Source organism: Selaginella moellendorffii, unplaced genomic scaffold (genome assembly GCF_000143415.4).
Source record: "Selaginella moellendorffii unplaced genomic scaffold, v1.0 SELMOscaffold_134, whole genome shotgun sequence".
Taxonomy (NCBI): Eukaryota; Viridiplantae; Streptophyta; class Lycopodiopsida; order Selaginellales; family Selaginellaceae; genus Selaginella; species Selaginella moellendorffii.
In genome coordinates this window covers 304,733-330,818 of record NW_003314395.1, presented here as the reverse complement: position 1 = coordinate 330,818, position 26,086 = coordinate 304,733, and the positions used below count along the sequence as shown (strand labels likewise).

The following is a 26,086-nucleotide window of genomic DNA, read 5'->3' as shown; positions in this document are numbered from 1 at the left end:
GCAGCTGGCGCTGGAGCCGGAGCTGGAACTGGAGCGCCACCTTGAAGAACTGGAGCTAAAGCTGGCGCTGGCTCGTGGCCTCCATGAGATGCTCGAGGACGGTGGTGTCCATGCGCTGCTCGATGCGCTGGAGCTGGAGCTGGTGCTCGCGGGTGTGAAGCTCGGTGATGGCTGCCATGCCACGGCGCTGGAGCTCGGCGGCCAAGCGTTGGAGGCCCATGATCAGGAGAGACCATAGCTTCTTGATGGAGAGAAGCATCCATACCTGACGAAACCGCGCGTTCCGACATCTCGAATAGAAAAATCCAAGCGAGAAAGTATAACCTAACCCTTGACTTGGAAAAAAATAGTAATACTTTTGCCTTTGTGTGAAAAAAAGGGAACTCGTTTTTACCCCAAAGTCATTGTCGTCGATGGAAGCGTCCCAGTACCGCTGGTACTCGGTCACGATTGCTCTCCGCCTAAGAGAACTCGAACTCGTCCATCTCCTCGCCGGTGTACCAGTGGAGAAACGCCTTGCGCTGGAACATGAGCGTCAACCTATTTGTGAAACAATCGACTATTCAAGAAGAGTGGAAAAACAAAGTTTGTGTGAGCACATTCTTAGCTGTGCTTGAGCTTGTCCTTGAATTCCTGCTGGAACTTCTCCAAACACTCCAGCGCTATAGTCGAATTCCTCGAATCCCGAAAAGGAAGAAGGCGAGAAGGAGCAACAGAAGCATCCAAGTTGGGAGAGTCTTCCATGAAATCAATGAGGTCTGGAAGCTCATCTTTCGTGTTTCCAAGGAGAGAGTGGAGGTCTTGATCTTGTTTGACAGGCGCAGTTGGCTTCGTGTGCAACACCAAAGAAGACAGATGCGAGGAGCTGTGCCTGATGACATACAAGCAGGAAAAGACTAAAGACGGCGCTAGCAAGTTCGCTTCCGCTGCCAAACTTGGAGATCATCGTCCTCCGGAACGTCCGCCAGCAATCTTTCGGTGTTTCCCAGCTGATCGCCTGCCTAGAAATATTTTCATAAGAGTCACCAGCTTTGCTCGTGAAACTTACTTGCCGGAGTCGCTGATCAAGTATCTTCCAAATTATAAAAGCTCCCAGAGGCATCCCCAGACAGACGCCAAGCAGCACTACGGGAATTAAAGCCCATTTTTGTGATCCTGATCATGAAATCAGCAAAAAGCAGGAGTTTTAAATCCAATCGAAAGAAAAAAAATCCAGGTAAAGGATGAGAAGTCACCTGAAACGGCTGAATCGCTTGAATCACACGACTTTGGATCATCGATTTGTATCTCGCGAATCAGCCGGTTCCCGCAATCGGCTATGAGTAAGGAGCCACAAGAACACGCCAAGCTAAACTCGCTTGAGAAACGAGCTGTGTCTCCGGCAAAGCCTGGCTTTCGAGAGCTACCTCCGGCAATGGTGGTCACTGTTGGAACTAGAAAACATGTTCTAGAGATTTTTAAAAGAGAACGAAACTACCTTCGCCATCCTTGCTGATTTTGCGTATAGCCAAGTTCCTCGTATCCGCCACAAAGACCGCGCCATTGTCGCAAATAGAAAGGCTTTGTGGGCGATTAAAAAGTGACTTTGCCGCGGGGCCGTCGACATAGCCGGACTCCCCCACGAATGAACCGGCAAAAGCTTCCAAGCTGCTGTCTAGAGGAAAAAAATAAATCTTAAGCTTTGGAGCCACAAAACAAAGCATAAGAAAAGGTTCTAGTGCTTACTCTGCGAGAGTGGCAGTCTCAGCTTCCATATGCGATTGCCACTGGAATCAAGCGCCAACACAAACTTTTTCCGCGGGTCTGGATACAAGGCAAAGGCATTTGCCGAGTGCTTGCCGAGATCAAACAAGGTCTTGACAGTAAACCCAGGCTCCACTAGAACAAATGTTTTGAGCAAGAGATAGCTCACAAACAAGCTTACCTGAAGTAGCATTGGCAAGCGATACCAGCAGCAGCGCTCCGATGATCCAGGACGAGCTGTTCTTCATGCTCTAAAACCCTCAAACTGACGCGTCGTTTAGCCCGAGATGGGATATTTGTTAGAGATCCATTTGTCGGTATAACCACTGAAAAGTGGAAGTTTTTGTACAGACATACTTGTGCAAAACAGTGATTTCGGTACTAGGACCATGCAGAATTTCTGACGAAAATCAAAGGAAAAAAAAGATATAGAAGAGCAGGGAAGCTTGAGTGGGTTCATCACAGGGTCAACTTCAGTGAGAGTCGCTGTTCACAGTCAGGTCTGCTCTGCTCTCGCTTTCGCCCTTGCAGCCACACTGAGCTTCCCTTCTCCTTGTTTGTTTGTTTGTTTTGTTTGTTTGCTCGCTACGCTTTGGCGCGTGTCGTAGAGTACGAGCGAGGTCTCATCGTCCAGTCATTCTGCGTGAACCATCGATGGAATGAGAGGCCTCCTTTGTTTTGCTTATGTAACGCCTACAAAAGGTGGCGTCACACACAAAGAGCGGACCATGCATCCTTGTTTCATTTTTTTTCTTTCAAGACGATCTTAAGAAGATTACGGGAGAAAGTGCAAATGCCATTGTCTATAGCAAATTGCATGCAAACTGCTAGATTCCATTTGCGATCGAGCACAAGTTGACGCAGTTTACCAGCTCTGATTTGCACTATCATTTGCTGAAATCGCTGTTTCCTGGAGAACCTGAATGATTGTACCTGGTAACTTCTGTTTTTTACGAACAGTGGTCACGGGGCCCTGTACAGTAAAAGTAATAAACAAAAAGCTTTAACCTTGCTTCAAAGGAATCCAAGGCTGGGTGGGTGATTTCTCTTGACCAACACTGAGAGTGAGGCTTACAACTCCTGGTGAAGCTGTGAGAGTGTATGATTATTTCCATTTCACTCATAAGCAATGATAGTGGGCTTCAGGTGGTGGAGCTGCCTGCTTACCTGTGGTACACACTACACCTGCAAAAGCTTCCACCTCTTTCCAAGGGAAAAGTGTTTTGTTCTCTAAGTTATAGAGGGCAAAAGCAGAGAGAGGGGACCAACCCAAATGCATTCCAATTGCAACCCAATCCAGCACAAATGCTGGATTGTAAAGGGAAGTGAGTGAGTGTATGTTTGTGGGTGTGTGCTGCATTGTTGTCATTACTGCTTGCCCTTTCTTTCAAGGGAATCAACCTCACATGCCAAACACCACTTTTTAGCTTCAAAGCTTGGAGAAAAAGAGGTAAAAATAACCATAAAGAAAGCATAGAAAAAAAAATGCCCCAACCAGATCAGCATGCCAGGTTGGTTTGCACTATTCCTCAAAGGAAGCTTGTACCAACCTCTGCTCTGGAAAGGGAGGTGAGAGAAGGGAAAAGTTCTTAGTTTAGGATGAATCCTCTCAGGAGCTCAAGATCTCAGATTTGAGCACTCAAGAGGAGTAGTGGCCCAAAACTGCAAACCATAATAAGCAATGTCATAGTTTCTGGAGGATTGACTCGATTTAGATCAGCTAAACGCGCTGGATTTGCGAGAATGCTGGCAAGCAACAACCGGATTGTGGTGATGGCTGGCCTCTCTGGCAGCACCAGATTTCACAAAAAAGCTTGCTTTTGTTCCTGGCTGCCTAGCTGACCCTTTGCAGCCTTTTCCGTCTCCAGAGAGTGAGAGGGAGTCCTTTGTGTTGGTTTGGTTGGGAAGCATGCGTGAAGCCTGTGTGTGTCTTGTTCAACCCCCCTGACACACACTCACACACACAGAGTGAGAAGAAGCTTGCTTGTTTGCTCCATGGGTTTTTCCTTTTGCCAGTTTCCCAATGATGAACCTTGGGCAGCATACATACATTCGAGATGAAAAACAAACAAGAAAACCTGGGAGAGGAAAAGAGCGTGGGCAAACAATCTTGAGCCAGGTCAATCATAATCTAACGCTAACCATTTAAAAACAACGTAGAACAAGAACACGGGAACGAACGATCATGTGTGCACAGATCCGCGCCACGTACCGAATGTTCTAAGCCGCTAAAAAGGTCATGAAATCTTAATGAAATCCCATGTTTTCCCAACCTTTGCATTTAGTTTTCATACGAGTCGATCTGTTCTTCGTGGAATCCTTTGTTAATGCCGCCACACACCACGAGGTGGAAAGAGTTTGAGTAACGACGCACCGAAAACATCACCCATTCTCGCTCCATTGAGAAATTTCTAGGGTTCCTCCTTCCACCACCACGATTCACGACCAACAACAGTTGATAGGAATTTTCTAGGTGCCAAACGGTGGACGAATTAAGGCATCCGAGGTTAGACAAGAGGGAATCTTCCTCATATCTCCAGGAACAAGGACGTTTGCTTGCTTTCGCTGCCAGGTGGCATGAAATGGGATGTACGGACAGGCCCAAAATTCCTACCACGCCCCCCACTATTGCTCCTTAATTCCGCGGTCATGGTAATTTCAAAACCATTTTTGCCGCGCGCATCTTACGCTGTTTACGTATAGAATAGCAATGGCCCCATTGCCGCCAATTCGTATGCATGGGCATGGGACGCTCTTGGGACGCTCTCTGCATGACGTGTACCGTGGAGCGTGCTGGATGGGCATGGTAATGCCCATGAGACACATCTACCAACGCTATAATTTTCTATTGCCTTATTATCGTTCTACTATAACTAAACGATAAATAAGTAGCAAGGTTCCTTTCTTCTTTGTTCCAGCCTAGTCGCTGCCGCTGCTCCTTTAGGTTTTCGGTGGTTCTCCGTGTGAGCTTCACTCCACCAGGTGCCGCGACGCCAGGCGCGACCGCTGTTTCAAGCGCTTTTGATTGATCCTGGGAGTCTCGGGGGGAAAGCTGCTGCTTCTCGGAGATTCTCGGCGATTCTCGAGGCCTTTCGAGCGAAATATCGCTTGGATGCGGGCAAGACGCGCTTGTGGATCGAAATTTCGGCAGCGTCGTCGGTCCTGTGCCGCGGGGACGAAGTGGAATCGAATGGAGCGGGCGGTCCTCTTCAGCAATTACGGCACTGGCGGTGATTGAGCGCTGCGAAAGCGCCGGCTGCGAGGTTGACTGGAGAAAGGCGCAGGATCACTCGACTCTCCTTTTCGAGGTAAGCGAGAGTTCTCATCAATGTGGAGTGATCAAGAGCTTTGAAAATTTTTCCCTTTGGGCCAAACAGGATCAATGCTGGTGCTGCCGTGCTGGAAGTCGATGAGATGAGGCGGATTTTTCCCTCCATCCTGTCCCCGGCATCGTCCGGCGAATCTCCCTCCCCTCTCAAGGACGTCTCCAGCCAAAGCACCCTGACGCAGGACAAGGAATGCGTCACAGCGCCCGCCGCTCGCCAGAAATCCCCAGCTCGCTCGAGATCTCCTTTCAAATGGGGTCGCAGCACGACTCCTCGCGGGGAAGAAACCAGGGCCGTCAGCAGGAGGGAGCACACTCTCCCAAAAGAGGGGAAAATGTGGGACGCTACTCCACCAAGTAAGGAGGAAAAGGCGGCTCTGGCAGCGGCGAGAAGGCTAGCGCATCCAGGAAGGAGTATAGAGATGGACCTGGCGTCGCCGGCTTCTCGCAGTGGCCCGTATTGCGAGGACGATTGCGAGGAGAAGCAAGTTCTCAGCGTGCGCGCTTGCTCTCCCACGGCCTACTTCCAGTCGGCCCATAGGATGCGTGCCTTGACGGATGAAACAAGGAGCACAGCCGAGTCAAGATACAGGCCCAACATGGACACAGTACTACAACCGTGAGTTTCTTTGTTTTGGTTTACAGAAAAATTCTTCTTCGTGTTCTCTGAACTGTTCGCTTGAATTTTCAGGCCCCCTGGACTTGGTAAGGAAAGGCAGCATGCCAAACGGACTAAGAGCGCTCCCAGGCTGCGGATGCCATTTTCTGGAGACTCCAAAGCAAAGTCGAGTCAGCACAGGTTTGAGGATGGAAATCCTTCCGCAGAGGGACCGTTTGCACTGCTGTCCAGCTTCGTGTCACACTTAAGTCCTGGCAGAACGCGAGGTCACGGCAGGACAGACTCGGCAGAGAATTTGTCAGTAGCTACTTCGGGCTCGAATTCGTTCGGGGAGAGGCGAGCAATCGTCGAGTATGACGAAGCCATTGTTCCATACAAGTTTCGTAGGGACAATGACAAGGCGCCTGGGAAGGCTAAAGGCGCCAGGCTTGTCGCTGAGAAGCTGGCCAAGGCTATTCGGGGGACCGGTGGCTCGAAGAAGGACTTGAGAGCGCCGGCTAGCTTTTCTGAAGGAAGCAGTGGGGTGACTAACAGCAGCCCTTACAAGGATTCCAATTCCACCCGCGCCCTCAAAAGTTATCTCAATGAATCGAGTGCAGCAGAGGTTGATCCCAACGAGATCGTTCTGGATTTTTCCGACAATCGATACCTCAGCTACGGCAGCTTCAGGAACTCCAGATCCAGGGAAATGTTTCCACTAGGCAGGCGGGAGGTCCTTAAAACTGACAGTGAGCTAATGGACTTAGATAACAAACTAAAGGAGTACGAGGACCAAGTTGACAACATGCACTACATAGCTCAAGAACGTGCAAGTGAAGCGGAGAAGCAAGTCCAGGCCGTGAAAGCAGAGCTGGCAGATTCCTACTTAAGTGACGACTCGGATTTTGATGGCGTCCAGGAAACTCCCGACGTGCAGAGCAGGGCGCGGGAGTTGCTGGAGCAAAAGCTCAGGCTGGCGCTGGAGGCTGCTTCAGAAGCCAAGCAACGTCTTCTTGAGCAAGTAACCATCAAGGATGGATTGGCACTCATGAAGAGAAGACTCGAGTTAGCCGCGGTTACCTCGGAAAGAGAAAAATCTGACCAGCAGACTTCATTGGAAGAGGAATTACAGCGAAGGGAGGCCGATTGGATAGCGAGACTGGAGAAGGCACAGATGGAGGAGACAAGGCTTAAGGGAAGAGTCCGGGACATTGCGGAGAATAATGTAAGCTTGCAAAAGGAGACAGCGTCAATGGCTGCTAGGGAGAAAGGCCTGCGGGAACAGATAAGGCAGTATGAAGATCAGATTGCGACACACAAGAAGAAGCTAGACGAGGCAGAGAAAGTTATTTTGGAGATACGGGAATCCTCTGTCAACACCCGTAAGCAGAGCATGCATACAGAAGATGAACTTGCGTCCTTGAGAAAGTCTTGTCAAGAAAGGGAGGATGAGAATACGGATCTACGTCGTCTGGTGGCCAGGCTACAGCAGCTGTGTACAGACCACGAAAAAAGCATCCAAGGTCTCTACAATGGGCTCAATAACGTTACAGATTCGAGGCCACAGGAAAAAGACAAAGCCGTCGTGAGGCTGCAAAACGAGCTCGTGAGACTGAGTACAATAGAACAGGGCCTACGTCGCGAATTGGATGCTTCAAACCGCGAAGCAACAGCCTTGAGGCGGGAGCTGAAGAAACTTGTGGACAAAGCAAAGGTCGAAGAGAGGGATGGCAGCAACGGCACTGTAAAGCCTGGCTTTGAATATCACTCGGAGGTAGACAGGCTGAAAACACAGATTTATGAGCTGCAAGAACACAACTCGATCCTCACGATCAAGCTCAGCACCGCATTGAGGGAGGAGAAGACAAAGACCGACTCTATCCGCGAGATGGAATCGCGTAAGAAAAATGTCGACGAGGAGGTCAAAAGCTTACAGGACGAGATCGCGAAGCGGAAGCTGCAGCTACAGGATAAAGACAAAGATTTCAAATGGCTAGAAACACGGTTACAAGCTGTAGTGAAGACGAACAGGCTCCTACAGGGAATCGTAGCCAAGCAGGCGGCCTTCAGGAAAAGGGTAAGCGAGGACGGGAATGAAGACACGGAGTGCGACGTTCAAAAGTGTTTAGAGGTGAGAGCGCTTTATCTTTTTTGCTCTTGGCATCTTACCTTATCAGTCCGACAATGTGCAGGTGTCTGCCGAGCAGCTCAACCAAATGAGCGAGCGACTGGATTTGATGAAAGACAAGTTGCTGGAGCGTGAATCAGAGCTTTTTGCAGCGCGTACGGAGTGCGGGAAAAAGGATGTGACGATTCAGGGGCTGGAGCAAAACATGTCCGAGGCCAGAAAGACGCTCGAGACACGGATCCAACGACTGACCGGTAGAAATGAAGAGCTGTTCAGGCTGTACAATGCAAAGGAGAAGGAGATTGTGGACCTTCAAACGAGGTTCAAACAAGAATCGGAGCTTCGCCAGAAAAGCGAGACCGAGCTGGAACAGGTAAAAGCTTTGTCGTGGTTACTTTGTTCTAATCAAACTGTGATTGTGCTTTGTCCAGATGAAAGAGCAAGCTAACGATCTGAAAGAGGAGCTCAAGGTGCAAGACATGCATTGCGTGCTGTTGAGGGAGAAGCTGTGCACGCGAGAAGTGGAGCTCGAGCACCAAGACGTTGAAACGAAAAGGACCGTGGAGGATCGTTTCGTGCTGAAGAAGGACGCTGTGAAGCTGCAAGGGCTCGTGGACGAGGCCGCCCAGCGAGTGATTAGCCTCGAGCACAAGGTACTCCATCTCTCTCTCTCTCTCTCTCTCTCTCTCTCTCTCTCTCTCTCTCTCTCATTTATTTGCTTTTCTGACGGTAGAACTTGGGTGATGTTTGCTGAGAAGGAAGAGAAGATAACTTGGCTCCAACGCGGACTGAACGATCGGGTCCAGGACTGGAGCAAAGTCAAGGAGGAGCTGGTGAGAACGAGAAAGGAGAGGAACTCGATCAAAAGCGAGGCGGAGCAACTGGGATGAGAGGCCCTGCGAATGAGTGCCGAGGTGGAAGTGCTCAAGCGGAGAGTTCATCTCCTGGAGGAGGGCATACTTATGAAGGAAGGGGAGCTGTCCATATTGCAGGGGAACATGGAGGATTGATCCACGACAGACAACAGACCAACACTGACACCACACCAAAAGGGATTTCTAGTTTCTTTTTTTTCTTCATTTTTCGTTTCTCCTGATCCGCAAGCGTGATTTTGGGATGGCTCTTTGTAACAATCACGAGTTTGATGTGTATTGTACAGAGAAAAATTAATGACTTCATGGTAATAAGGATGGCTCTTTGTAACACTCATGAGTTTGATGTTTATTGTACAGAGAAAAATTAACAACTTCATAACTTCATGGTAATAAGTATTCTTTCAATCTTGATAGTGTAAGCAGTTATTTAAAGTTTTCTAATTAAGTGTAATTAATTTGCTTTTGTGAGTGTTTAGAATATGGAAAGGGAATGTGCATATCAATTAACCCAAAAACTTTAGTTTATATACAAAAGTGAGTGGTCCGGATTGAAATCAATCTGACAGCTACCAAAATCCCACTATGCTAATATTAGTATACGGCTTTAAGGAACCAACTCTTTGAGGTGTCGTAGGCTAAAAATTCCCCGAAAGAATGACCAAAATGACAAAGAGTTCATCGAATGGGACCGGGTCTGAGATTGAGTCCAAGACCGACTCTAAGACCAAGTTCGAGATAGAGTCCGAGATCAAATCCAAGTACTAATACAGGTCAAAGGGTGAAAGCCTAAAGTGTGCATCTCCCGGGGGTTCCAAAAGTATAGTGGGGATAGTAAAGTCCAGGAATCAGTCTTGAAAGAACTTTCCAGTGGTGCTTCCAAACTGACTTGAGGTTGAGACTGGGGCTGAAGGGCCTTGGGTGGGAGTGGGCATGAACTTGGGTGGTGTCGGAGGGGCCACCCAAGGAAGTGCTCAAGAGTAGCTCCCACTCCCGAAAGGGAAACCGACTGTAGTGCTTCTGGCTCATATGGAGTGGTGCCTCACTTGAATACTTTGTGGCTCATTGGTCCTCACCCTTCACCCTCTTGGCCCCTGCTAGCCTGTTGCTATATTCCTTTTGCCTTGCTGCAACTGTATATATTTTTGTGTGCGTGACTAGTCACCCATACAAAAATATATACAGTTGCAGCAAGGCAAAAGGAATATGGCAATAGGCTAGCAGGGGCCAAAGATGGCATGAGGCCTCATGCCATCTTGATATACACACAGCTGCAGGCAAGTAAAAACATACATGAGAATACGCTAGCCATGAAATTACAAGGGCCCAAGATGGCATGTGGCCTCATGCCATTTCTAAATGTGGTCCTATGCCATTCCATGGTGAACATACTAGGAAGCACAAGTGCCGAATATCAAGAGGAAGCGGTAGCCACACCAAAGACAGTGCCGCTCGCAACACCGCAACTGCTCGTAGCGCCGCTCGCACAAACTGCCACTTGCATAAACTGCCGCTCGCAATAGCGCTCGCAATGCCACAACCGCTCGTAGACGCATAAACCACAGCTCATAACGCCGCTTACACAAGCAGTGCTCACTGCGCTCAGCGGAACCAAGAACACGGCACACAAAAATGATAGACCTAGGAATGAGTTCGAGAATTCAAAAATAACACACGCTTGAACGTCACATCAAATCCTCTGACAAACCAGATCTTATGACTCCTCTGACAAATTTCAAACTGAGTAGCTTCTAGACTTTGCTGTCGGAGGTTGAACTTTGTCACATCATGTCCTTGCCTCGATCCAGTTGTGCCATGTCAGTGATTCGAACTTTGCCATGCCATGTCAGCGATCTGCGCCAAGATTATTCGCCGTGTAAAGGAATAATTATGCTGTGTGTGTACGTCCATTTATGGCAATATAAGGCCACATGCCATTCAAAGAATAATGCTAGTCGAGCATTTTTTGGTGCATTTTTGGGTTCAAAATTGCATGAGCCCACACGCTATAAAGTTTACCTGTACCAAAAATAGAAACAACTTTATTTACTTGGGAATTTAAGTGGTTGAGGCATTTTTAAACTTACAAACACATGCCCTACTTACATTCCTTTGGTTGCTTAAAATTCAAAAATATTATAAACCTTTCTTTTTGCATTTTCAATGTTTTCAATTATGGTTTTTGATTTTCGCAGGACCAACCTAGTAATCTATTTGCATCCCGTCATGTTTATAGCTAGCTTTCGTTTGTCCCCTTCGCTAACCTGAGATACATCTGCTCGGCATCTGCCTCTTACAGCATTTGCCCAGAAAGGGCATCTTTCTTCACGCAGCATTTGCCACATGTTTAGGGTTTAGGGTTTAGGGTTTAGCAATTCAGTAGCTTGATAAACATGCAAATACAGAACTTGATGTAAAATTCTTTGATATGTCACAATGCCCCTAAGACCATAAACATATTTCAATAGAGAGGGTCCTTTCATTTCATAACTCCTTACGTAGATCTTGGTGAAACCAGAGTTAGTGAAGTTAGTTTCTTGTGATCCCGCATCTGATTGTGATGTCCCTTTGCAGTGTTGATGGAAAGGTCAATGCACACCAAACTGTAAAATCTTGGAGCAAAATAACGGTCGGATCTATGGCAAATGCCCCTGAAACATTGTAAAGCTTGTGTGGTCTCATGTGGTGTCTGATCGAGATGCTTCTTTGCAGAGTCATCAAGAAAGACATTGTATACCATTCTGTAAAATCTAGTTGCGATCTAACGGTTGGATCTCCAGAAAACTCAAAACAATCTCGCGCGTGTCAGAATATCCTAGGAATATACTCCTATGTGCCCCTGAAAATGGCATGCGGCCCCACGCCATTCAAGAGATAATGCCAGATGACGCCGAGAATTTTTTGGTGCATTTTTTGGGTTCAAAATTGCATGAGCCCACACGCTATAAAGTTTATCTTTGCCAGATAAAGAAAAGTTTATCTGTGTCATGTGAGGTAGTTACAGTCCTTTGTGCTCGGCATCTGCCTCTTACAGCATTTGCACTGAAAGGGAATTTTTCTCCATTCAGCATTTGGCCCTGAAAATGGCATGCGCCCACATGCCATTCAAGGAATAACGCCACAAGATGCCTGGATTTTTGGGTTTAAAATGTTTAGGGTTTTTCGGGTTTTTTCAAAATATTTTGGGTCCAACGTTTTTTGGGTTTCTTTGGTTCAAAATTGCATGAGCCCACACGCTATAATATTGATTTGAGAGAAAAATAGAAACAGATAGAATTTCTTTATTTAGCTGAACATCTGCCATTTTTGGAAATACAAGATGCTTTGGAATATCCAATCATGCATGGTATAAATAGAGCCAGGGTATTAAATGATATCCCAATCATGATCTTTCTTTTGGATTTCGCGTGCATGCAGTCCGAAGAATGATGACGTTGTGGATTTCTTTTGGATTTTGCGTGCTTGCATGCGCGCGGCAATCCAGAAATTAATGGTGGTGCCCAAGTCCGAGGAATGATGACGTGGCGGGATTACCAACTGTTGTGACATTTTGCGCGTGTGAGGTTAGGTTTTGCATTTTGCTTCGTACTCGCGCTCGCGCTCGCATCACACTCGCGCTCGCGCTCGCATCACACTCGCGCTCACATCACACTCGCGCTCGCATCACGCTCCCACTCGCAATCATGCTCACATTCGCGCTCATCTACCTTCTCTACAGGTTTCTCGTGTGCATCGGCGTCCACTCGCGCTTGCATCACACTCGCGCTCGCATCACGCTCGTGTGCATTGGCGTCCACTTCAAGACACACCTAGTTTGTAACTTCGCTGCCAACTCCGCCGCCCACTCCGCCACCCACACGCAGCCCACTTGGCGTCCCGGGAGATTTTAGCGCCACTCTCCAACTGTTAAGTGGCAGAGTAGCCTTGCTGCTACGATCCGCTGCACACACAGTGCACATTCGCCAGCGAGTCCGGCCTCGATTGTCACGCCTCCATTCGGCTTCAAATGGTAAGTCTTTTAGGCCAAGTAGAAAATGGCATGAGGCCACATGCCATTCAGTAGCAACATTGGCATGCACCGATTGGGCTCTCGAGTGCAGTCCGGTTACAGATGGCGTGTAGCCTCACGCCATCTTAGGATGCAGCCTCAAGACATCTGATGCAGTGGTGAATGGCGTGTGGCCTCACGTTATTTCCAGCTACTAGCTTTTCATCTGTCAGCTCTAATTGTTGTGCATTTCTGAACAGGCGAGGAATTGCATTCTTCTTCCAGCCACTGTCAATGTGGATGCAGAGAAGGGGGAGGAGCTCACCAGTTGGACTTTCGGGATGGAAGGCGAGGATCTGAGGCTGTACAACACAGATGGTGGGAGAAAAGAATGCATGGGGATCCTCATCCAAGTGACAGACACTCCATGCAGTTCCATGCAAGAATATGGACTGGCACTTGTGGTAGAGACAGCGTCCGCCTTCAAAATCCACCTTGCACATCCTAGCGGCTTCCTAGAGGGGGGCAGCGGCTATGAGGAATTCCTAGAGGGAGCTAGGGAGAGGTTGTCCAGGAGGCCCACAATTTCAAAGACGCTGCAGGTCTATGAAGATCACATGGAATCCACGGACCTCACCTACGGCGATGTTCAAAAACTATATTCCAACATTGAGCCGTTGAGAGTGCCTCCAGTTCGCGAAGCGAAGGGGAAGGGGGTCGATCTGGAAACTACCCCGAAGCAGAAAAGGGTGGTCAAGCTCAAGCCAACGTCCGACTCTCTTGCTCCAAAAAAGAAGCTACTCGGTGATGCCATTGCCTCGGGTTCGAACACTACACCCACCAAAAAGAAGAGCCGCAAAGAGCAGAAAGAGCAAGAAGAGGCAGCAAAAATCGTCGTAGATAATAGTACTTGTTACTATTCCAACAAAGTATATACAATCGACGTGAGCCGTATCGACATCCAAAGCAAATACAACCACAGGCTAGTATCTGATGAGTGGGTAGAGAAACTGAAGCAGAAGATGCTGGCAAGTCCAGTAACACCCGACATCGCAGACGTGATCCCCTACTACCGAACAATGAAGGGTGAGACGAGGTTTCCAGACTTGATCAATAGGAAGGTGTTGGACGATCAGAACATCCAGTTCTATGCCGTCTCCGGGCAGCATTCTAGCTTGGCGATGCAAGAGATAGTTGTGGATATTATGGTGGGCGAGGAGGTGAAGAAAGTCTTCAAGACAAGAGTTGTCCGCCTGATAAAAGGCAACTCGCCCCTCTGATCTATCATATCCATCTCCCACGCGCAGAATGTCAAGCAAGAAATGTGCTACAAATCAGGTCTGCACGAGACATTGGCACAAACACGGAAGCTCTGGGTTCAACTGAAGAAGCCACAAAAACCAGGACAAGGACGTGCACTAGCAACTAGCGCCTGGCAGGTAAGCTTCGTTGCATGTGGCATAGCATGTGGCTTCACACCATTTCCATTGCAGGAATTTTTGAGTCTTCTCTCGAAAACACTGGGGGTCAATGACACACTCAGCATCCATAACATTCTACTCGCGACAAAAGTTGTTTTTGACAAATGGGTAGATGTGCTGAGGAGGTACCATGACGGGGAGTTGCTAAACTCAATGGGTGTGGAGGACGACCGGAAGCCCAATGATTTGAAGTTCAACGCCTTGCGTTTCTCGCGGTCTCTAGACGACGACGACCTTCTGACAGTGGCTAATGCTCTTCTACGTGGTGAGGTAGTCTTCAACAAGACCAAAATGACTCCCGGCCATATTGTGACATACGAGGACTTGTGCACGACTCTGAGAGCTCGTGCACTATTGAAGGATTGGATCTTCGAGCAAGTGGCCGTGGAGAGGGTGAGCATCGACACCACGCAAGAGATGATGGAAGAGCTGGAGTTGTCAAATGAAGACATCGACGACTACGTGAAGGGGGCCCCCAAGTTCATCGATCTGCTGTGGGATGCCACGAAAAGTAAAGCTGAGAAGTTGGATCAGTATCCAAATTTCATTAAGAGGGATGTCGACCGCCGGCTTCAGAAACAGCTCGACCCCGCAGCAGAGGCCTATCGAGAACCTTACCGGGTATACGTGAATTCGGATGAGGATCAAAGGTGGAGGAGCATCGTTTCCCGCGGAGATGAGCAGGTCAAGAACATCTTTTGTGTGATGGACTTCACAAACGAGGAGATCACTCATGCAGATGAAGTCAGCTCCATCATTGACTTAATGGTGGGACTTGCGGAGGTGGAATCTTCAGTCCACTATATGATCTACGACTCCGAATCCTATCACAAGTTCTGGAAAGCCTTAAACGAGGTGAAGGGTTGGTTGAAAGGCAAGGAGATGCAGGAGATCCATGGGATAATGGCTAAGAAGAAGATACCGACGAATGTCTACATCTTCACGCTCGCCCTTGTTATTGGTCCTGCAGCAGAGTGGGACTGGAGTGACTTCCCAGCTCCGTTCGACAAGGCCGATCGAATTGATCTGAGGGAGGTCAATTTACCCGTGCTTGAGGAACTGAAGACGGCTATGGAGCTTTCGAATCCAGAGAAAGCTCCAGGTGCAGCATGGGAAATGCTCAGCTGGGTCTTCAACGCAATAGCATCTGCTTCCGACTCCAAGGGCAAATGCGTTGTCGAGTACAACTACGGCAGACTATTCTTTCGAGCCGCACTACTCAAGGGTGTCCCGTGTGTTGCGGTGACAAACTCTATTGAAGAGGTGACTTCAATGAAGCATATAATTACAGTTGCCAAAGAAAAACAGTATCTTCTCTGCGAACCTGGTGAGTACGCACTTTAAGTTTAAATGTTATCTCACAAGCTCTGTATGCAGGAGCGTGGCCACCCCCAGATGCTGAAACGGCGTTAACAGCTACTGTTGAAGATACCCATGTTGGGCCGAGCTCACAACCTGCACAAGGTAAGGTCACGTGAGGCCTCACGCCATTTTGATTATAGATCGTTGTGAATATTCAGACACGAGGACTGAAAAGCGCACTGGTGGCACGTCGAAGAAGGATAAACATACAAGCAATAGGAAAAAAGGAGGTACAAATTATATTTGCAATGGTGTGTGGTCTCATGCCATTCCTTGCAGGAGACACTTCTTCAAAGGCAAAACAGGCAAGCACCAACCAAGCTCAAACTGACAGTGGTCATAAAAAGCGAAAGCACGTTGGACAGTCGTCGGGATCAGAGGCGTTTGATTCGAAAAGGAAGAAGGGCAATGAAAAGATGATAGGTAATGCCTCGCGGTCACCACCTCCTGACTCAGATTCCTATGGCGGACTCCCCTTCCCCAATCTCAATGGAGAGGTACAATGGATGAGGGATGCTTTTCAAGTCAGGGCCACGTTTTTCTCATCTCGTCGTCTTCGAAGGGTGTAAGAACGTGCAGAAACCATGTTAAGACAATCGGGTGAGGATACAGTCCTAGGTCACGCACTAAAACAGGCTATGGATGTCTTGTATTTTGAGATAGAGACTCGGCCAGATGATTTTCCCAAGATGGTCCTGGAAGAACAAGCCATCCAGCCTGAGCAGCCTATGGAAGAAATGCAGGAGGGGGATGAGGAGCCAGAGAAAGATAATGAACAGGAAGAGCAAAAGGACGAAGAGGAGGACAAAGAAGAGGAGGACGAAGAAGAGGAGGACGAAGAGGACTTGGATGGTCCTCACAATGGTGACGATCACAATAACGACGACGACGATGATGACGATGATGGCCAGCCTGAGGTGGCCAAAGAGCAGCGGAGGAAGGTCATACAAGACAAACCATCAAGTAAATAATAGTACATCCATTCCTAACCTTTTACCATTTTTAACATTGTCCATGTAGGTTGCAAAGCAAATGGTAAGTAGAGATTATTCAATTGAATTAAGATACAAACTCTAGCCTTTAGTGTCAAGGAAGGATAGTGCCAAGCAAGGGTTGAAACGTATGTCCAATCCTTCAGAATCAGCAGTGCGCCCAAGTGATATCGGTCCTAGTTCCTCAATAGCAGTTGATGGTAAATACAGTATAGTTGATTCAATGTGCTAATAAGTTTGTTTTTAGTAGCCAGTAGGGAGGATACCATCTCAATCGAAGGGAGATATTTGGACATGCATATGGATCCGCTAGTGGACTCTACTTGCCTGCAAGAGTCATCAGAGCTGGTGGAGGCTACTATCCATATCAACGCCAAGCAAGCTGACCACGCTCCACTTGATGCTGCCCATACCACTGAGTCAATCTTGTCCACATATCCAACTGACGGTGACCAGGCGCCATTGGACCCGCATGAGGCCGCCCCAGCCGCCGAGCCGGTCGTATCCTCATTTCCAACGGACTCAACGTGTGCCCAATCGTCTGACTACGCGCCGTTGGAACCTCCCTACACCGCCCCTGCTGCCTGTTCGGTCATGTCCACTTTGCCAACGGAGGCACCAGCTGAAATGGCGTGTGATCGCACGCCATCGGAACCACCCCATGCCACTGTTGAGCCAGTTGTACCAGAGTCTACAGCTGAAATGGCATGTGCCCACACGCCATCGGATGCGATTGACCCCACATTGTAGAGGAGAGTATTTCCGCCCTTCACGTTTCCTCGACCAAAACCCTCTGAACGACCATTGGGAGCACCATTCGCTAATATTGTAGATGGTAAAATTGACTTGTACCATTTTTTATGCTGACTCATTTCATTTCAGAGTCACGGCGAAAGTACTGTATCGTTTTTGATCTGAACGGTGTCCTTTTCTCCCATGAGCGTGGCTCGTCCTCGAATGTCACTGCACCCTCCAAAGCCTACGGTCGCAAGTTGGTCAAAAGAGACAGATTCACATTAATCACACGGGAGAAACTGCGGGATTTAATAATGACTATGCGACACTTAAAACAGAGGGCCGGGTTCAATTTGCAATTGGGAGTTTGGACATCCATGATGCGCCACAATGCATTAACATTGCTATAGATGATGCACGATCAGACGTGAGTAATATTACCATTTGACTTTCTCCTAATGCAGGAGGATTGCTTGACTATGATTCATGTGAGGGGTGCAAGCCCATCTTCGTCAAGCCAGAGGCTGTAGTGATGAACCGGACTGCTAGGTCAAGTGAAATTCTCATCATCGATGACTCGCCGATTAAAACTGCAGCGAACACGCACACATATGCAGTGCACCCCATCTCTTGCAGTATGGAAACTAGGGAGAAGAAACCGTATGTTCTGGGGGACCTTGCAAAACAGCTTGGAGCGATGGTGATAGAGAACCAGCCAGTCCAGGAGGTGGCTGCAGAAATCAACCAAATGGCAGATGGAACGGTATATCAGAAGCCATTTGATCAGACAGACACCAGTCATCATTTATGGCATGTATATTGTCTAGCCAAGCACTATCTGCATCTCTATAATCTGCTCAACCGGATGGGTTCTTCGACCACTGAACATGAGCGTGGACGTATTAGAGAAGAGATGGCATTACTATTGGGTTTAAATCCTGATAGTGTGGAGAGTGATGAAATTCCAAGATTATTGTATAGGCGTTGGAGGCAAAAAATAACAGTCTGAGATGGCATGTATTTATTTAAAAATGTAACTTATTATGGCATGGGGTTCCATGCCATTGTATTAATATTAAAAGACAATTCTTTGAAAGGATTTGCATTATACTAGAAGTGCTACAGCATGTTATTGGAAGTCTACGAAGTTGTTTTATTAATAAGGGGAAAGTAAAGATTGAATGGGGACTTGGGCTCTACCTAGACTCGGAGCAACTGAGCCAATATTAAAAGGATGGAAAGAAATTGGACAACGATGACAAGGAGAAGAGAGAGGTGAAGCAGTGGCAGGGGGAGGAGAAGTGATTGAGTAGACATTTTCTTGTTTAAAATAAAATGGCATGTGCCTCAATGCAGTTGAATTTTGTTATATTTATATACTATATAAAGGTTTGGAAACCTTATTTTACAAGTGGGATAATGACAATTCCCACTTTAACGAAATAGAGCTTGATTGGGAGCGACCATTGAATATACACGAGTTAAGGGCATTCTTAGGGCTATGCAACTACTATCGAAAGTTTATCAAACACTATTCAAGAGTAGCCCTGCTCTTAACGGACCAAATGGGAAAAGGGAAGATGGTATGGATAGTGGAATGCGAGGCGGCATTCGTCCACTTCAAAGGGAAGTTGAGGAAGGCTCTCGTGTTAGCGTTACCAAATTTTGGTAAGGACTTTGAGGTAGAAACAGATGTTTCAAACTTTGCGTTGGGTGTAGTTTTGAAGCAAAACAACCATCTAGTAGCATTCTTCTCAAAGAAGTTGGACAAGGCTCAACGGAAGTGGCCTGCCCACGAGAAGGAATTGTTTGCGGTGGTCAAGGCGCTCAAGGAGTGGCGACACTACCTTGGGAGACACTTCAAGGTTTACACGGACAATGTGGTAATGAAACACTTCTTGTCACAGCCCGACCTGAGAGGGAAACAGAGTTGGTGGGCCAATGCATTAGCTGAGTTTGATTGCGAGATTCTGTACAAGCCTAGAAAGAGCAACATCGTGGTGGATGCGCTAAGTTGAAAAGCGAGCTTAAAATTAGCGACATCCAGCGCAACAACAACCTTTTGGGATGATGTGTGGATAGCATATGAGAACGATGGTCTAGCACAAGAAGTGTTGCTATGGAATTTAGAGGCACGAGAAGCCCACCAAAGAAGTGAGTTGCCAACGGAAGAGAAAACGGGCTATGCGGAATGCAATAGACTCATCTATTACAAGCAAACAAGGGTGTATGTTCCAGAAGGGGAACTAAAGAAGGTAGCCTTAGAAGAGTGTCATGACGGATCTCTTGTGGGACACGGCAGAGTGCCCAAAACAATGGGCTTACTCAAAAGGAAGTACCACTGGCCAGATATGGCTAAGGACATCCAAGACTATGTAAAGACATGTCCAACATGTCAGCAGGTCAAAGCCGTGACTAAGGCTAGTGGGGGCTTGTTACAAAGCATCCCAATTCCAGATTGTCCGTGGAAATGTGTTATGATGGACTTCATCACGGGACTCCCCCCAAGTGAGGGGTTTGATGCGATATTCGTGGTGGTGGACCCATTTTCGAAGATGGCTCATTTCATACCCACCACAACAGAAGTGGATGCGGAAGGTGTGGCGAAGCTGTTCTTTGAACAAGTGGTTCGAGTGCGGGGAAGGCCAGAAGAGATTATCTCAGATTGAGATACCAGTAGGTTCTGGAGAAATCTCCTAGAACAGTATCGCACCAAATTGAAATTCAACAAAGCCTATCACCCATAGACAGGTATTGGGTATTAAGTCAAGTTTGATGGCACTAACACTTCCTGACAGACGGACAAACGGAAAGGGTGAATAGGCAGCTAGAGGATTATTTGTGATGCTATGTCTCGGGAGACCAGACCGATTGGGTAAATCATTTGGAACTTGCAGAAATGTGTTATAACAACTCACCACATTCGAGTAACAGTGAGTCCACAGTGAGTCCACAGTGAGTCCATGGGAGGTCGTCAATGGGCGAGCTATTGAAGGTCCTGTGAAACTTGGTGTGGCCGAGTATCATGGAGAGTTACCTGTAGTGGAGGCATTCACGGCGGAAAGACTCAACATTTGGAATCTAGTGAGGGATTCCTTGGAATGGGCTCAACAAAGGCAAACCAAGTACGCGAACCAGAAGCGTTGGGATGTAGAGTTCCAAGTTGGGGAGAAGGTGTGGTTGAACACCAAGAACCTCAAGTTACCAAGTGGGATCAGCTGAAAGTTGACCCAAAGGTAAAAATGCATGTATTCCTGTAAATGAATTGATTTTGAGTTCCTTAAGTAGGTTCACGGGGCCTTACAAGATTTAGGCACGAATCGGTAAAGTGGCTTACTATCTTTGACTTCCTCGAAAGATGGGGAAGATGCACCTAGTGTTCCATGTGAACTTACTCAAGCTGTACTTTGTGGATCCGCTTCGCAAGGACCAAATAAGACCTTTACCTGAGGTTATTCAAGGGGAAGAAGAATACAAAGTCGAGGCCATCCTCAATGCACGTAAGAGCAAGTGACAAGGACGTGAGGTGAGAGAGTTCCATGTGAAGTGGAAAGGATTTCCACACTGCAAAGCAACATAGGAACTGGAGGAGAACCTAGCAAACGCGCGAGATCTGGTGGAGGAATTTCTGCAAGGCAGAATTCTATGTACTTATGCAAAGTTCAATTAAAGTATCAATTTGTGAAGTTGAGCAATGGTATATGTTGGGACCCGAAGGCGTGCCGAAGGTAAGCTAATTAGCATGGGTTAGCTAGGTCAACCAGGTGTAGAGAACTATGCCCGACTCCCCATGAGGATGTCAAATTCGTAGACATATTCTATAGAGGTTGGGTTCGAGTCCCAACCCCCCACTAAAGCAAGGCTGGGTTCAAGTCCCAACCCATACTAGGGCGTGGTGGGGTGAGGGGTATAGAGACACCTATATTCCATTGTCATGGGCTCTTGGCCGGGGAGGTTAACTTAGTGTAGCGCACGTGGTTTTGACCCTTTATCCTATGGTGATTTACCGTAGGATAACACTACAAAGTGGAACCTAAACCCTCTTTATGCCACATGACACATGCCACGTGTCCAAAAGATAGTGGTGTGGAACCCGAGGTTCAGGGCCTTGGGCCATTGAATGAAGGAACAGTGCCAAACTCCCAAGCATGGAGCCAAGGAGTGATAGAACCGAACTATAGAGCAACTCCTAAGCATAAAGCCTAAGGAGCGAAGGGACAAGAGCCCAGAGTGCTTGGAACAGTCTTAGAGTAACTAGCATCCCAATGCCAGGACCAACACATAAAACGAAGCCAAATGGAGTTTGGTGCTATTTCGGCATACCAGTGGCCTAATGTGAGGACATGGGTACTCCACCAGCTAGCATGGAATGGAACTTGGGCTTAGACCCAAGCCAGATGCAGTGAGCAATAAGCAATGTCATTGCTCATTGTGTTACTCAATTGATGATCAAATCATTGTGATACTTATGTCATATCCATGTGATAATGAGCAATGTGTTTACGAAGTTGCTTGGTCAAATGATGATCAACCCCAAAGTGGTTGATAGTGAAGCTAAGTCTACTTGCATATAGTAGCATTGTAGTAGCTTTAACTGGATTCTCAATGGTGGTCCATTATGTTAAGCTTAAGTTGGTTTCTTGGTTCCTTAAGTTTGCCCATTTTTTATTTAAAAGGATTATAGCATTCATTTGCTATAGCTTATCGGTAGATCCATTAATACTTGGAGTAGATTGTTGGATGGAGAAGATGTGTAGTTGAGACATTGACATTGCTAACATTTGTGTTAGTGGAAGTGGCATTGTTAATTCGAGTGATGAAGAATTTTCCTTAGAGCTTGATTTTCCATGTCATTTTTCTTGTTAGTGTTTGGCTTCACATTGGATCTTGAAGATGGTTGAAGAAGAGTGTTAGTGCAATAAGAATATCCGAAGATATAGTCTTCGTGATTAAGTCTTGGATGTTCACTTTGCATTTTGCAAATGTCAGTGTTGGATGTCGAAAGTATGGGCAAAAAGAGATGTTCGAGGCTTAAGCGTACTATGGGTCATGAGAATTTGTGTTGAAGTGAACTTATGTGAAGTTGTTAGTAGGAGGAAGTTGGTTGAGTCTTGAAAATTTGTATTCCTGGACTGAGAGTCATTCTTTCTCTAGGATGGAAAATTTTCTACAAATTTTCTTAGACTTTTCCAATGGCTGATTTATTAGTCACTTTGCTCGAAAACCATTTCATTTTCGTAAGCCAATACAAACTAGTGAAAGGGTTGGAGTTGACTTCGGTTGGCTTAGATCTTAGTAGATAGTTTGTATGATGCAGCCCGAAAGGGATGCTAACTTTTGGGGCTAAAGCAATTGAGTTGGATAGAGTCTGGAGTTGGTGTAAAAAAGTGACCGTTGCGTTTTTCTAGAAAGGTGACCCTTGTGCCTTTCTTTTATAGTGTTATACTTGGTGGCAGGTTGCACTTTGCATTTCACTAGACTCTATGAGAGTAGTGAGCTCTCACTGATCTTGACTTGGTCTTGGTAGCTTTGCACCTTAGCTGAGGATGGTGATGTCCAACTTAGTTGTTTGCAGTTGAGATGTTGGTACCCATACTAAAACTTTGTTTATGAGGAGGTTGTATACCAATATGAGTCCATCTCATAGTTTTCACTTTAGTTTCAATTGAGTGTTGATCATGCATAGCTAGCCTCTTCAAAAGGTATACTCAGAGCTGTTGGCTAAATGCATTGGTGAGCTTATTGCGGTTGAGTTGGATTTGAGTGGTCATTTAGTTCATGCTTTTCCATGAACCTTTATCTCGTATCTGAGGTATTATGTTCATGCTGGACAAGTATATAACTCAATGACATGAGTATAGTGTTAGGTCTTGTGAAGGCAAGTTGAAGAGTGATTGTTAGTTGCTTTGCAACTAGTGATTACCTGTAAACTTAGTCGAGGACTGTTGACACTTGCTTCACTAAATGAAGATTTATTAGTGATGGGTTTGCTTTACCGGATGGTGTTATGGAGGATCGTGTCATGGCTTGCATGGGTTTCCATGTTGACATGTCAATTCCTTTGTTAATATCATTTGGCTACGTTTAGTTTGCAGTGTTGGATTTCATTGAGTCTTGGATGTGGTGATTCACTCCTTGAGGAAATGTTATCTGTAACTGAGTTTTGCTGAAGGATTAGTCTCGGATACTGAGTTAAGTATCTTCAACTTTGGTTAGCTTGGTTGCAAGAGAGTTTTGAATGGTGATTCACTCTTGCTTTCTTCTAGATTTGTTATAGTGTTGATGGCATTAAAGTGATGCCTTGTCATTGATATTATTGATGTTGAGATTCAAGTGAGATGAAATGTCTATCCTTAGGATTGATATTGAGTTTTATTACCCTCAATAGAGATAGTATTGATGATTTGGTTATAGCTTTGTGTTATTAGCATTTATGCATTTGCTAGTTAGCAACTATGTTGATGTTCAAATGAACTGAGTGGCAAGTTGAGTTAGTTGTGTTCTAGACAAGATTGTTTAGTAGAGGTTGAGCTTTGGCTTTTCCTTGAAAAAGTGATTTAGTCATGGACTATGCTAACTCTACAAATGGAAGAGTTAGTGATCGATATTAAAAAGTTTGAATCTTTATTGGGTTTGAGTTGGAATATATCGATCATTGATGATTCTTCTGTGCTTGTTATGAAGTGAGTTATGTCTTGCTATAGATGGATTCATGGAGGATCATTTGGTGATCACTTGTCGAGCATAGCTTTGTTGTGCTTGGCTTTTGGATTGATGTAGATATGCTCTTCATTAGCTTTGCATTATAAAGTTTAGCTTATGGATGTGTTGAGGAAGATATTGTGGGTTGTACCATAATTTCTTCTTTAGCATTGATGTTAGTTCATGCGAGATTCGTGATCATTGTTCAGCAAGACTTGTCTATCGGCTTCTTCGAGCTTTTGGTTCCTTGAGCTTTCATGCTTGTGGATCATTGGTTAGAAGTTGTTGGGGAAGGCATTTTATCTCATTAGCTTCACTATTGAAGTTAGTATTTGCATCTGGCAATCATTGGTAATGATTGACTGTCATCTAAGATAGTTGATTATCCTTGTCAAAGGTGTTGCTTGGTTATTGTTGATATAGAATGATTTGCCATTCTGCGGGATGGTGGATTCCTTCTTTGACAATGATTATGCATCTCTTTATTGATGGGATGATTGATGATCTTTCATAATGGTTAGTTGTTTTCTTTGATAGCTTTTGGTTTTTCGCAATACCACATGTTGTTTGTGGTTTGCTCTGGATTGTCTCTTAGGTTTGAGACATCAGTAGAATGTTGCTGACACTTGTTTAGGCAACTTGAGTTTTATGGTGTTGTTGGCTGGGATCTATTCGGATTGGCTCGTGTGATAGTTGGCATAAACGAGTGTTTGTTAGCCATGCAACATTCATTCTACTTTGTTGATTATTGCTCGAGTTCGCTTTGATAGATTTGGATGTTATTTCCTTTGGATAATACATTCGCGAGCATTTTTGCTTGCCAGTCAATAATACTTTGTGTTCTTTGAATTCTCTTCTGTAGGTTGTTTGGCATACTATCTACAATCTTTAGTAGTTAAGTTTTATCGTTGAGTTCCTTGATGATACATTGGCTATTAAATTTTGTTGGATGGTGATTCCTATATTTATCAATTATAATGATCTTGGTGGTTCCTATACTATAATACTAATTTATCGGATGATAACTTACTTGGAATACTCTTGTGTTCTAATATAAGATTTATTCACTGATAATTAAAACTCTAAGATATCATTGTTTATGACTTTGATATTGTCCATCTATTGATCTTTGAATTTTGGGCCAGTATAGGCAGACTGCCTTCGGCACTTCGTGTGCATATTGAAATCTCTAGTCATGGGGTAGCTACTGTCTACTGGTTACATAACCCGCCTCTTTGTCGATGTTCCTTCTTCTGTTAAAAGGGCGTGACCGTGTAAACAACTCTAACTACCTATTTATAGTAGTCTATCTAAACCTTATCGATGGGTTTGGTTTCTTTGCTCATGAGGGTTGAGGCCTTTGGCTTCTCTCTCTATGTCCCTGCGGGCAAGGGTGTATCACACTTTTGTAAGTTGGGTGACAACTAGAGCAGCAAGGTGTAAGCAACCAAAGGGAACGACTTGAGAGACGATCCATGGGGTTCAAATATAGAGGGAAAGGGCCCATGAACAAGAGTGCACCCCCTTTTCCAATCGGTTAAGGGTCTTGGGATAGTTGGGGTTAAGTGTCCTTGGGTTTGAATAGTACTGGGCTGGGTGACCTCCCGGGAAGTCCAAACTCAGGAGCTTACACAAGGGTGGCTAACTTAGTTGGTCATTTCCTTGTCAGCGACGGCCGGAAGGTGTCTGAGCTGGTAGTGCATCCGTGTTAGACAAAGAAGTTACCCCTAACTCATTTAAGTTGGTGCATTTCTCACATAGTGTGTTCACCGTGAACTTTTTTTAGAGTTGTTTCCTTGGCAGTGGTCTAGACTCGAGTATGCATCGACGAGGACATCAATCTTCCCTAGGGGGGGAGAGTGTCGCGAATGTGACTTCAGGTATCGAAAGTTACCAGCTGGCTAGTCCTTTCGAATATTCTTTCCTTACTGCCACGATGGCAGGAGGTCGGTATTGCTGGACTCGTTATCAGTTTCCCACTTGAGCTAGTTGAGAAACTAGTCAATGACCGTGTACTTAGATCGGATAAACATAAGGTAGGAACCCTATGTGTTTCTTGCTGAGCATACTCGGCCTGGTTTGAGAAACTCTTGTCATTGGCTTATGAGTTCTTGATATGATGGTATCAAGAACCCCTGCGATATTGAGATTGGTCCCTCA

The 26,086-nt window shown here is 46.2% G+C and overlaps 2 protein-coding genes across 2 annotated transcripts; one reads left to right on the top strand and one right to left on the bottom strand.

Moving 5' to 3' along the window:
• Positions 1 to 543: 543 nt before the first annotated feature.
• Positions 544 to 1,991, bottom strand: LOC9662130. The gene is made up of 6 exons (XM_002992347.2): positions 1,925 to 1,991; positions 1,726 to 1,878; positions 1,478 to 1,654; positions 1,236 to 1,424; positions 1,049 to 1,155; positions 544 to 997 (listed from the first exon to the last, which is right to left on the bottom strand). Exons 1-6 carry the CDS (start codon positions 1,989 to 1,991, stop codon positions 767 to 769), a joined length of 924 nt encoding a protein of 307 aa, XP_002992393.2. The 3' UTR covers positions 544 to 766.
• A 2,680-nt stretch (positions 1,992 to 4,671) lies between these two features.
• On the top strand, positions 4,672 to 8,984 carry LOC112343125 (cingulin-like). Its single transcript, XM_024666094.1, has 6 exons — positions 4,672 to 5,051; positions 5,121 to 5,687; positions 5,760 to 7,797; positions 7,859 to 8,167; positions 8,226 to 8,447; positions 8,553 to 8,984. Exons 2-6 carry the CDS (start codon positions 5,158 to 5,160, stop codon positions 8,682 to 8,684), a joined length of 3,231 nt encoding a protein of 1,076 aa, XP_024521862.1. The 5' UTR covers positions 4,672 to 5,051; positions 5,121 to 5,157; the 3' UTR covers positions 8,685 to 8,984.
• Positions 8,985 to 26,086: the final 17,102 nt, after the last annotated feature.